This window comes from Crocodylus porosus, unplaced genomic scaffold (assembly GCF_001723895.1).
Source record: "Crocodylus porosus isolate Cpor-Errol unplaced genomic scaffold, CroPor_comp1, whole genome shotgun sequence".
NCBI lineage: Eukaryota > Metazoa > Chordata > Crocodylia > Crocodylidae > Crocodylus > Crocodylus porosus.
The window spans coordinates 618,623-631,742 of record NW_017728900.1 but is presented as its reverse complement, the minus strand read 5'-3'; the positions used below and the strand labels follow the sequence as shown (position 1 = coordinate 631,742).

The 13,120-nt window shown below is 45.6% G+C and overlaps 1 protein-coding gene across 1 annotated transcript; it reads right to left on the bottom strand.

Moving 5' to 3' along the window:
• Positions 1-9,641: 9,641 nt before the first annotated feature.
• Positions 9,642-11,374, bottom strand: LOC109324603 (olfactory receptor 10V1-like). Its single transcript, XM_019556628.1, has one exon. It carries the CDS (start codon positions 11,358-11,360, stop codon positions 10,413-10,415), a length of 948 nt encoding a protein of 315 aa, XP_019412173.1. The 5' UTR covers positions 11,361-11,374; the 3' UTR covers positions 9,642-10,412.
• Positions 11,375-13,120: the final 1,746 nt, after the last annotated feature.

The window sequence follows — 13,120 nt, the reverse complement described above, 5'->3', positions numbered from 1 at the left end:
TCATAGTTATAGCTGTGTTGCCATTTATTGTTATGGGAAGTGGATTGTGACCGGAGGAAACGCATTGGGTTATGGGGGAAACTTGTTTTAAAGAGTTACAACAAGGTGAATTTAGTTATTTAGGTAGTTTAACACAAGTGGGGCCACCCAGTGTGCTGGAATTATCTGCCTAATGTTGTATTTGTGAATTTGTTCTAGATTGTTAGTTTTGAAATTAACTATTGTTATTATATTTCTTTATGAGCCAGCTGTGTCCAATCAGCACTTTCAGCTGATAACCTCATGCGCCTCAAAACTCAGCATGTCCCAATCTCTTGTCACAGCGGTCCTAGTACTAACTCCCTTGATGAGCAGACCCCACCATAGTTTTGGGCATTACAGGGATCTTTGGCTTAGGTAAAAGAAGCATTGCTGCAGAGCAAATGGGGAGGTCAAGGCGAAGGAAAAGTAAATGAGGGTCAGAGAGAGAGTACAGCAACCAGCTTGACCATAAAAGTTATTTATTGCCAGATATATGAACTTATGATGATACCGGTAGAAATAACTATACAAGAGAGACAAATAAAACAGTTACAATGTTACATAGTTTCAATTAGGTATTTGGGGAAGCCTAGCTCAAGTTTGATCAGCAAAAGTCAGGTTGAGAAAGCTGTGTCTGGAGTAAGAAAGAGAGAGAGAGAAAGAGTTGGGATCTCACCACTCAATGAAGCTTGTGTAGCCCAGGTGTATTCGGGTATATACTCCCCTTCTCCAATTGAAGGAAATTGTTAGCTGGTAGGTGTGCTGTGGGGGAACTGCAGACTGCTGTTTCCTCTGTCCCTATAGAACCAGGTCAGGACAGTCAGGGGACTTAACTATATACAAATTAATTTACATTAACTTATCACAAGGAAAAGAAACATAGACATAAACATACATTATATATCTATAAAAGATATCTAAACAAATAACATAAACAATACCCTTTGGGTAAATGCCATAAAACCTTATACCAGTGCTCCAGATACAGGTTAAGTATCTGATCTGAAACAGAAAAACTCCAAAATAAACATAGATAGCTAACAGATAAACTATAGATAAGTATGGGTAAACAATAAATAAGCCACAAATAAACAGAAATAAACAACAGGTAAAATAATAGCAACAGGGGGTCCCAGCAGAGCCCTAGGACTTGACTCATCTACTCATTTACAACCATGAGAGTTCACAAAATATAAGGCACGACATCACACCACTTATGGCGCAAGAACCCCAAAGATGAACTCAATCCCAAGGGGAAACCCCAAGCCTTTGGGCTTTTCCCAAGCCCTACAAGGAAGCTGGTAACTTAAGAGGGCCCTCCCAGTGGGACCTCCACTTTCAGGAGCCCTTCATTAACCAGGGGGAACTCCCTGTGGGAACCATATTTCCCGGCAGCTCCCAGACCTGGGGGGTGGCCATCATCCTCTACACCAAGCTTCTCTCTCACCTGCAGTGGGCTTTGGGGGGGGGTCGCTGTCCCCTGTAACAGGGCTCAGCTATGCAGGGCTTCTGGGGTCTCTGGCTTGGCCCTTTCTGCTGGCTCAGTAGCCTAAGCACTGTCTGGCTCCCTGGACTCAACCTTTTGCTATGGGTCGGAGGCCTGGGCTGCCTCGAGCAGCACCAGGCTTGGTCCGCTCCTGGACCCTCCGTGCACCAAGCTTCCTGCACCGAGCTCCCAGCCTCATTCCAAGGGTTGGGGACCTGAGCTGCCCAAGCTCTCCAAAGGTCCTATTCCATGCACCAGCCTGTGCACCGTGTCTCTGTCTGCATGCCAGAAGTTGCAGACCCCATACTGCATACTGAGAACCTAGCTGCTGGAGCCATCCACCATTCCCCGCCGATGGAAGTCTTCAGGGGCGCTTCTGGGCTACTGCTTTGCCCTGCTGAGCAGCTCTCCTCAGCTCTTCCAAGCCCCGCTCTTCTCTCTTCTCTCTCCTGGATGTGTCCCCTCATGCTGGGCACACAGCTCCTTTTATATGTTCCGGGGCTCTGCCCCTGAAATCTTCCAGACTTGAGTGTTGCAGTCTTCAGTTAGGTCGGGGGGGGGATGTAAAAATGGATATAAAAATATGAAGCGCAATAGTGTGGTGTTCAGGTTAACAGGGGGGCTGCAGATTTAGAAACAGTGTTGTGGGGAAGTGTGGCAGGACAGGACCTAGGGATGCCATGAACTCCCCTAGCGCCCCCTACCTACCATGCCAAATTGGGTTCAATGCACCCTCGCTATTTCGCCTGCCATGTCTTTGATGGTAATATTGTTAAAGGGAGGCTGCCTTTCTACCCTCTTTGGCACGGTGCCTTGAGATGTCCCAGTCCGTGCCCTGTCTTCAGTGACACGGTACACCCTAACCTCTGGGGCCTGTCTCCCGTGCTCTCGCCCGCACTGGGGCCTGTCTCTGCGATTCTCTGCCCGCACTAGGGCCTTGCCTCACGATCCCCACCCACACTGGGGCCTTGCCTCATGATCCCCGCCCGCACTGGGGCCTTGCCTCACGATCCCCGCCCGCACTGGGGCCTTGCCTCACGATTCCACAATCAAGGCTCAGGTGGCCATACCCGTACCTGGCCCCCAGACCCTCTTCTTGGGTCTTGCGCCCCGCTGGGCTCCTCCCAATCAAGGCTCAGGTGGCTGTAGCCATGCCTGGCCTCCAGACCCCCTTTCCGGGTCTTGCACCCCGCTGGGCTCCTCCCAATCGAAGCTCAGGTGGCTGTAGCCATGCCTGGCCTCCAGACCCCCTTTCCAGGTCTTGTGCCCCACTGGGGCTTCTCGCCTGCACCCACACTGGGGCTTTACCCTCCCGATACTGCCCACACTGGGGCCGGGGTCGATGCACCCCAAAACGCGGTGCCCTCTCCGGCGCCAGGAACCCCCACACTACTGGGGAGCTCCTATGAGGCCTCCTCCAACCCCTACAGCCTCATCCGGTCCTCCAGTGTTATACAACAACAAAACAGAAAACTCCCACTCCTGGGCTACAACATAAATTCCAAGCCTACTGGCTAACCTTCATTCATATCCCTGCTAGGGTTTCCTCCACCCAGTATCCCCCTGCAGAAGCTGCTCAGACTATCAGGCTTCTCTGCCCTGCTTACTCCAACAGAGCTCCACCTTCCTCAATTGCCAGAGGGGAACTGACCTCCGGCCTCAGCCTAGCTTGTTTATATAGGCTAGGCCCTGCCCCCTTCCAGTCAGCTGACCAAACTGGTTGTCTCAGCAACCCACACCTGTGCTGCCCTGGTGACTGGCAGCTGAGCCTCCCCCTTCTCACCACTAGGGGTCTCTCACCAGTCGCTTCCATTTTAGGCACAGGGCACTTAAGTGTCCTGCGACAGGAAGGGACTGGAGAAGGATTAATCAACCACTTCTTCAACATCCAACTAATCCATAATAAAAACAATCCATAATATTTTTTTAGAGAATTCAGTTTCTCTGTCTATATGCCTAGTGAGGACATTAAGGGTACTGGAGAAACTTCACCCTTTCTGTTCAGATTGCAATGCATGCTTCTTTGACGTGCTTCTACTACCATCAACATAGAGCAGTGTGTACGCTAAACCAAATGCTGTACAGAAACAGAGGACTTCACTGCACATATAATTCTGCTGTCAGCAAGATGAGAGAAAGAAAACACTTTACAAGCCAACTGATGGTCATTTTATCAATGCTGTATTAGAAAGCACTAAGATACTGCTTTGATGATGGTAGAAGAACCTGAAGTGGAGAGGAGAGGAGATGACAGGATATGAGAGGAGATGGGAGAACAAGCTGTGTACTCTTTAATATGAAGCTTGATCAGTTGATGAAAGGGATTATTTGACATGGTTGCCTACAGGAGCTTGCAGAAGCAGAAGACATGGCTCAGTGACTTTAGAGGTCCTTTTCCAGTCCTATGTGCCTAAATCATAACATCTTATGAATACGAGGGGAAAAGTAGATAATTTCTGGGGTTCTGCTTTCATGAAATGGCAGGAATTGAAAAGCTTCAGAGACAGGGTATTAGAAGGTCCAGAGGCATAGAGACTTGGAAAGCATCTGGGGAGGATAGAAAGGGAGAACCTGAGAAAGTACACAGAACAGAGAATGATCTAGAAAAGGCAAAGGGAAATCTTCTGCTCATGCTTTCTGAGTGAAGGCCAAAATTGTGAAACTCATGGCAGAAGAGCAAGGGCCAAAACTGGAAAACTGAAAAGTGGCAAATTCCACAGGCATGTTTTTTTTACATGATGTACCTTTGGACTCTGGGCCTCAGTGAAAAGACAGAGGCTAAGAGTTTATCAGGGGACTGCAAAAACTGAGGAATTATGCATGTAAAACAAGATATTCAGAGCATCTGATAAAGCAAGAGGTTGCTTAGAAAAGTATATTGTTCTCTGAACTAGTTAGCCTCCAAGATGCCACTCTGCCCTATCTTCTGCAACAATATTTCAAGCTATAGTAATGTACATAAAAGCTGGTAACAATGGGGAAGTATGCACTAGGGTATCATTCAGTAGCCATCAGGCTCCTAACTGCTTAGGCTGCTTTGAAAATCTCAGCCAAAAATCAAAATAAAGATATTCATAAGGGTATAACTGATTTAACTATTGAGAAGTAGATTGTGCTTTTTTCTGGAAGTGGTGTGGCAGCTGAAAAGTATGCCTGTGTGATAAAAGTGCTTGCTGAAGGCTCTATGAAGATTAGACCAAGTGTTTTTCTGTATTTGTTTAGATATTAAGCGATAAGTTGATGCTAAAAGCCTAATTATAGTTTAAGATGTAGTGAGGCTTTGTGTAAAGTAAGGCCTAGTAAATTTAGCAAAGCCGAGAAGTAGTAAAGCCCTGTGGTGCAGTTAAAATTACCTTATCAAAGGAATGCAAGGCTTGTACTGCTATTGGCCAGTCTAAAGAGTTAAAAAAAAGGAATCTAAGTGGTCATACATTATCGGTGTCTTTCAGAAGCTATAAATTAGCTGAAATATCTGGAAACCATCCAAAAGGAAGATGCAGCTCTGTAAAAAAATTAGTTAGCTGTTGCCTGGATAAGTGGGCCTGTGGACCTCAAGGAGCCCAAGAACTGCATTCCAAGGTCCTTCCCAGCACCCCTCAGACAGCATTGTTCGGGGACACCTGACCTCGCTGAACTTTGTGGAAAGAGAAGCTTGCTGTGAATCAGACATCAGAGGGACTGCCAATAAGTTGCCGACGCGAATTGCTTTTGTCTGTCATCGTTTGTCTTGTTACTACGTGTAGTTGTGTTTTTCTTAAGTTAATAAATCTTTCTTACCTTTCTACCCCCGACCACACTCTCAATCTAAACCCTCCGCAGGCAGCTGGAACAAGTGGGTCATCCCGCAGCTACAACATTTCTTGCACCTTCCTCTGCAGAAACTGGCATTGGCCATTGTCACAGTAGAACTGTCCAGCATTCAGAGCATTAGCCTAGCATTTGAGAAACCAGAGTTCAAGTCTCTGCTTTGCCACAGACTCCCTCAATGAACTTGGGCAAGTCACTAAGCTTCCCTTTGACTTAGTTCCAGCACCTGTACAGCAAGATAAAATCACTTCACTACTTCTCAGGGGTGTGGTGAGAATGAACACATTAATCTTTGTGAGGCATTCACAGCCTAGATTGATGGGGGCCATCTAAATGCTTTAGGATACAGAGCTAGATAGGACCCAGCTTCACTGGAACCAGGGCTGTGTATTGTTAGGGGGTCTGCCTTTCTAACATGCATACACAGGACCTGCCACTGGATAAGGTGAGTACTTTTAGGCACTGATGTTGTCCCAAATTCAGGAAACTAAAAGCTGAAGGAAAAAGCCAAGCAGGAGAGAGACACACAAAGGAGGAAGAACACAGCACATTTGCTCACCTGGTAGTCCCTGACTTGGTGCTCTGAACCCATGCCTGTAAAGTGAAAACTTTCTTCACCATTGTTCTCCTACTCTTCAGTCCTAGAAGCCAACATAAACATGGGGAACTAAAGATGGCCAAGGGATGTGCCCATCCCCTGAGCCCTGAGAGCCAGTGTACTGTTCCCTACCCCATACCTACTCTCATGACCCTCCTCTATATCAGAGACTTCTTTATACCATTCAGGGGGCCTGAGGGAAGTCACAGAGAGGTGGGGAGAGGGAAAGGATGGTGACATCTGTCAGCACCCTGAGGCTGACGAAACACCAAGAGAGAAAACATTAACTCTTTGGAATCTCAGAGTCAAGCTTAAGCAATTCTCAGCTTCAGGCAATGCAAAAGCAGGTGGCTTGGGTCTCATTCCCTGTATAGTGCTGTCCTCTAAGTGGCCCCCTTCTCTCATTTCAAAATGCCAAAGCCAGTTGAGCAAGAGTTGTTTGGTAATATTTTTTATTAAACCATCTTTATAGCAGGGCAAGATGTTAGACAGGCTTTTGGGCACAGAGTGCTCTTTCTTAGGTCCTGAAAGTTTGTCTAACATCTCTCTCCAAGCTATAAAGATGGTCCAATAAACTATATCATTAAAGGAATATAAGAAGGAATACTAAAGGAATATACTAAAGGATACTAAAAATAATAAAGGAATATACTAAAGGAAGATTAGTAAGTATGGCAGAAGACTATCTTGCTTAGCAGGGAACTCTTCAGTGAGCTAAAACACAAAAAGGAAGTTTATAAGAAGTGGTAACTTGGACAAACAACTAGGGAGAAATATACAAATATTGCTCAGACATGCAGGGATGAAAAAAGAAGGCCAAAGCACAACTGGAGTTGCAGCTAGCAAGGGACGCGAAGGGTTTCTACAAGAAGGGTTCCTACAAGTATATCATTAACAAGAGGTAGATCAGGGAAAGTGTGAACATGATATACTTTAACTTTAGCAAGGCTTTTGATATGAGCTCTGTAATAAGGAACTCTTGCCCTGTCATTGGAAAGTGGCATAGCTCCTTTAAGAGCAAGGTTATTGTAGCACAGACACAGGCATCCCACAGAGCAGATGTTAAAGAACAGCGCTGTGGTGAAGTCAGCTGAGAGGGAGGCATATGATCAGTAATGGGCAGGCCTTTAGTAGTATATTAGCTAGAGCCAGAGCAGGTAGCTAGACCTGGGAAGAAGCAAGGTGAAGCAAGCCTTGCTGTGAGATAGCTACTACTGATGGTTGCCTGGCAGAGAGCTTTGGGAGTGCAATTAGAGGGACCTGATTCAGGGCCTGGAAGAAGTGTGATAAGGTAGCTGGTGGCCTGGGTTTTTGTGTTGCTTCAATTTGGCTTAAATTTGTGTTTAGGTTAACCAGTGGTTTGGAGGTCCTATTAGTGCCTGGGGGAGGCACATGACTACCTTGAGCACTACCAGGAGTCACGCTTAAGGCACAGACAGGGGCCAGGTGGCCCAGAGCCCCAGAAAACAGGGATAGCCCAGAGAGGGTCTGAGCTTGAGGCCAGATGGCCCAGAGCCTGAGAAGGTCAATGATAAAGGACAAGATAAGGAGCTGGAGCCCAGAAGACAGGCCTGGAACAATGGGCCTGGGCTAAGGGACCAGCTAGAGTAGAGGAGTAGAAGCCCCAACAAGGAAGCAAAGGTCTAAGGTGGTCTGGTGGCTTTAGGGAACAAGTGTCCCACCTGAGTGATGAGGTGAGGCATGGGCATGACTATGGTAGTGACTGGGGGTCACAATTTAAGTCCTTAAGTCCAGTAAGTTTGGCAGAGTTTACCATTGAGGAAGAGGAATCTGCTGCAAAGGGATCTACTGAGTTGCAGCAAGACAGGGAACAAAACAATAGTTGTACAGTGGGAATGTCTACACATGGGCTTTAATGTGCATTAGCCTACTGTAATGTACATTAAAGCATCACTAAAAACATGCTATTTAGTCGATGGATGCGTATTAAAACAGCCTAATGCGTATTAAGTGTCACTTAAAAATCATGGACACTTTTACACATGCTCCGGAGGTGGGGTTAGGGGTGGGGCTCCGAGAGCCGCTCTAATTAAAGTGCCTCTGTATCTCGTGTATCAGCATCCCTGCACTTTAAATGGTGGTGGCTGAAGTGCAAGGACACTGGTAAACAATACACAGGAGCCTGTTGGGACATGGTAATTACCACTCTCCAACAGACTCGATTAATCGAGTCTACTCCAATGTACTGTAATTACAGCATATCTGCACTTGTATAGAGGCACCTCTTACTCTTTAGTTGCTGCACATTAAAACAAGCTAATACACATTTTCTTAGTACCTCACAATGGACATACTAAATTTAATGTGCATTAACTAAAGCACATTAATGCATGTGTAGAGGCACCCAGTGAGTACCATTTGTGAAACTTTGCTCACTACAAGAAAAGCTCTATGCTTCTGAATGGCTGCCCTGAGGGACCTGATGAAAGCTTGTGCCCAGAGAGGTGAAGACATGTTAGATTGAGAGGCTGTGTCAATGTCATTACACAAACAGGCACATGGGAGGCTGGATAAGGTCTTTTATCAGAATGTGAGATGTAAATTTCTTCCACCAACTCAGTACTAAAGCATTATGCAAGGGGCAAGATATGTCTACACATATGTAGTTCTTCTGTATGAATTCCAAAGACTTCTTGGTCCACAACAGGGATAGACCTACTTTTCTGTTGGGTATGATGAGCATTTGGAGAACTGCCTGATAATTGTTGCCTGGTTTGTTGTTCAATGGAATGTGTGTTCCTGTTCATGCCCGTACCATCTATCTCCCTTTGTATCCTTCTAGGCCGTGTAATTTTCTTTATTTCTGCATGAAAGGCTGATTTTTCCCGGCAACCTTTCAGTGCTTAGCTTCCTTAGAATATCCAAGTTACAGTTGTTCCATAGATTATAAGGATGTGTGGACAGATACTCATTCATTATACAACACTAGTTGGTCATCTAGGAAGACATTTTATACCAAGAGGGTGCTTCCCATTCTAGATTACAATCCACTTTGGATTCGCTTTCTTTCAGTTTTATCTTTTTAAAAATGTCTTAATTAATATATACCAAAATAACATATTAGCAATGACATTTTTAAAAGTAGCATAACTAAGGATGGGCAGGGAGGCACTATCCCCAAACGCCAACTTGGGAGGGTTGCTAGAATCATCCCCTGCTTCCACAGAGTCCACTCTCCAGCAAAAAAAAGCAGGCCTATGGCATGGCTCTTGCAGCAACATCAGCTGGTACATGTACATTCTGCTGCTGCTATTTTAAAAGCAAGAGCAGGGGTGGGTAGAGCACCAAGTGCCAGAGCATGTGGTGGTAGTCCTATCACGGCATGGGTAAGACTTCCACATGCACTCCCCTCCCTCTGCCATGCTCTCCTCCTAGATCCATGCCCCCTGACTCCCCATTCTCCTGTGTGATTTGCTAGGGCACAAACTCTGATTGTTATGCCTCTATTTTTAATCATTTAATTTCTGTGCCCTTTCAAAGTCCATCCCCTTTTTGTTCACTGAGCCGTTCTAAATGGGGTGTCCCAGGGGTTTCTCCCCTACCCTAACTAGTTCTGCCTGACCATCCCTGTATAAGATGCCCTTCACTACCAACCCCCTTTCCTTCCTGTTTGCCTTTTCTTTATTAAAATACACCAAGATACTCCTATAGAAAACAAATCAATGCACAGTTATTACAAAGCAGTTACAGTTTCATCACAGTGACAATCAGTCCCCCAACCCTGCACTACTTTCCCTCAAAAGTCTATCTCCAGTGTGCTTGTACCACAGCAGCTACTTCTGCATTCTAATAAGAGAAACCATATGCAGAAAAGCTATGTTGAAGAACTGGGTGACAGGTGGGTGCTGAGAACTGCTAAACTAGGAAATGCAGGAACGAAGGCTTTTTACCTCTATGCTTTCTGTTATTCCATGCATCAGTGTAGAACCCATTCAGGGGTCTAGGAAGAGGCTTGCTGAACAGCTGGAAAATTTAGAAAAGTAGAGCAAGTATCTAGTCTTTCCACTGCGCATTGTCCAGGTGGTGATTTTTCTGCTGCTTATAATTTGGTCAAATCTGAATAGATATTTCTGGTACAAGCCAAAAGATCTTTCTTACCATGTGAATATTGGTTTGCTGAATTTGAAGTATTTGTTTCAATCTCCAGAACTGCTAATGTTGCTGGAAAAAAAGGAAAACTATAAGACTAGCAAAGTGATCCACTTTTCATTAGTCTGGAAATGGGGCCTTTTCAGAAGAGTGGACATCAGCTGTCTTCAGCATGACTTATGCTTGATCAAGGCTTGGCCTACCATGGGACTCCCATGAGGTGTCATGGTACCTTGACCAATTTACTCCCAAACACTCCAAACTATCTATCAGTACCACAGCCTGAATCCAGAATGTAACTGGTGTCCCAAAGGTAGAATCTTCCATGTCCTCCTCCCAAGCTGCTTGAGTCATCCAAGGATTATTCATTTAATCGATAGCCAAAGCTCATCACTCCCTCTGGAAAAGCAACTTCCTTCCCAGCACTCTGCTGAAGGCGTCCTTCAGCTCCTTGTTCCTCATACTGTAGATCAGAGGGTTCACTAAAGGGGTGACAAAAGTGTAGACTACAGACACCACTTGCCCTTGTTCTGGGGAGTAGGTAGAGCTGGTGTGACAGTAAGTGAATATTGCACAGCCATATTGCAGAAGAACAATGGTTAGGTGGGAGGAGCAGGTGGAAGTAGCGCGGTGACGGCCAGCTGCCGAGTGGATCTGCAAGATGGCAGCCACAATGAAGAAATAGGAGATGCAGATCATGAGGAAGGGGACAGTCAGGGTTATGGAGGTGGCAGCAAAAATGATGGCCTCAAGGCTCTTCGTGTTGCCACACACCAGCCGCAGCACAGGCATCACATCACAGTAGAAGTGGTTGATTTCACTGGTATCACAAAATGACTGATGGAAGAGGAGAGTGGTAAACTGCAGAGCAAATAGGGAACCCAGTCCCAGTGACCCAGCTGCAAGGCATACACAGACCTTCCAACTCATAATAAGGGTGTAGCGCAGTGGGTTGCAGATGGCCACATATCGATCCAAAGCCATCACAGCCAGGAGAACACACTCAGCACCCCCCAGGAAGATGAAGAAGAACATCTGGGTGCCACAACCAACAAGGGAGATGGTGGCTTTCCTCCCAGACAGGAGGTTGGCCAGGGTCAATGGTGCAATGGAGGAAGAATAAAAGACCTCCAGTGCTGCTAAGTTGGCCAGGAAGAAGTACATAGGGGTGTGAAGGGAATGATCAGTGCAGACAATGAGCGTGATGGCAGAGTTCCCACAGAGACTGACCACATACATAAGTAGGAACGCCATGAAAATCAGCAGTTGCATCTCTCGGCGTGGTGAGAGAGGATGGAAGTAGAATTGTGTCAATCCAGTGTGGTTTTCATTCTCCATGGATCTGATGCACTGGAGCTGCCAAGAAAAAAGTAGAGAGAAGAGCCATTAGAGTGGCAATCTATTCCCTCCCTCATCTTCTAAGTGTCCAGTTTGGGCCATCTACATGGCATTTGTGGTCCTCTAGATGGCAAAAATGCCACTTACATCCAGATAGGAATTCTCCCCTAGCCCCATAGCTTGCTCATATATTTTATTGTCTATTCAGACAAACTGGGCATCTGTACCAGCAACAAAAAATAGAAGGACCACCTTCCTATCTCTTACCACCTTTTTTCCCACTGTACAGGATAGGCAGGGAAACTAAGTCACACAACAAGGGGTGGTTCCAGAGGGGTGTAGTGCTGCACTTGCACCCTCCTTTGATTCCTGCTCCACCCAAACTGTAAAACCATCTGCCTGGAAGTGGCAGCAGCATATCTAGTCAGGCAGTGCCTCGTTATAATCTGCCTGATCCCTTCTAAACGCTATTCCACACATGTTAATGACCCTTTTTTCATTTTAATTTTCTTGATGTTCCACTAATCAAGCTAGCCTTTGTTCTGCAATTCAGCTGTGTTAGCGGCTCCTTGGTTGTTGGTTGTAGACGTGTTGGTCTAAGGACATAGGCAGGCAAGGTGCTGTGGGTAGATGTGATCTCTTTTATTAGACCAACTAAAAAGTTAGGGAAAAGTTCTTCGCAACCTTTCACACACAAACACCCTTCGTCAGGCATAGGGAAGCTCTGCTGATGTTTTGTGTTCTCCAAGGTAGAAAAGAAGCAAATTTACAACAAGCATGTTTGTGAAAATGCAAATGAGTGGAAGTTGGGACAACGATAGGTCAATATAGGAGGGGAGGAGGGGGAGGGAGGGAAATACGTGAAGGAATGCAAGTGGTCAGTTGGAATCTGGTTACCTGGGGTGTCTGATGTCATGTAAGTTGTAATGTGTCATAAATCCAAGGTCAATATTAAGTCCATGATTTTTTGTATCCAATAGATTTATGAAGTGAAGTTCGTAGGCTCGTCTATGAAGGGTGTTTTGTAAATTCCCCTTGAGGCTTAGGGCTGAGAGGTCAGAGAGGGAGTGATTTTCTTGTGAGAAGTGGGCACTCACAGTTTAATCGGGTATTTTTGTCTTTGATAGATTTTTGGTGTGCACTCATTATGGCACACAGTTGTTTGGTTTCTCCTACATATCTTCCATCAGGGCATCTGGTGCTCTGGATGAGATATATTACATTTCTGGAGCTGCAGGTGTAAGATCCAGGAATAGTGATGGCTCTGTTGTGGGGTGTAGCTATTGTGGGACTGGTGGAGATGTGTTGGCAGGTTTTACATTTCTTGTCCTGGCATGGTTTAGATCTATTTGGTGTGGTTTGGTAAGAAGTTCAATTCTGGTGATGAAATTAGTGAGGTTCAGTGCTTGTTTAAAAGACAGGGTGGATGGTTCTGGAAAGATTTCTTTAAGAATTGGGTTTTCCTCTAGTATGGGTTGTAATTGTTTGAGGATTTTCCGTATAGGTTCCAGGGAAGGTTGTTATCTCATAACTAATGGTGTGCACTTCCTAGGGATTTTCTTTTTATACTGCAGCAACTCTTCAAGTGGTATCTGGGTGGCTCTTCCAAAAGTGCGATCTCTCTTTCTGGAAGATCGTCCTTGTTGGATGAAAGCCCTTTTATGACTTGTGGGATGACAATTGTGGGTATTCTCCTCAGTGCAAATTTGGTGGTAACCAAGAGAGCTTGGCTGTAAATTACAGCTTTTTTGGTGTGTTTA

What these genes read in the sequence shown, in the direction of transcription:
- LOC109324603 (XM_019556628.1), bottom strand. Translation starts at nt 11,360, where the DNA reads ATGGAGAATGAAAACCACACTGGATTGACACAATTCTACTTCCATCCT.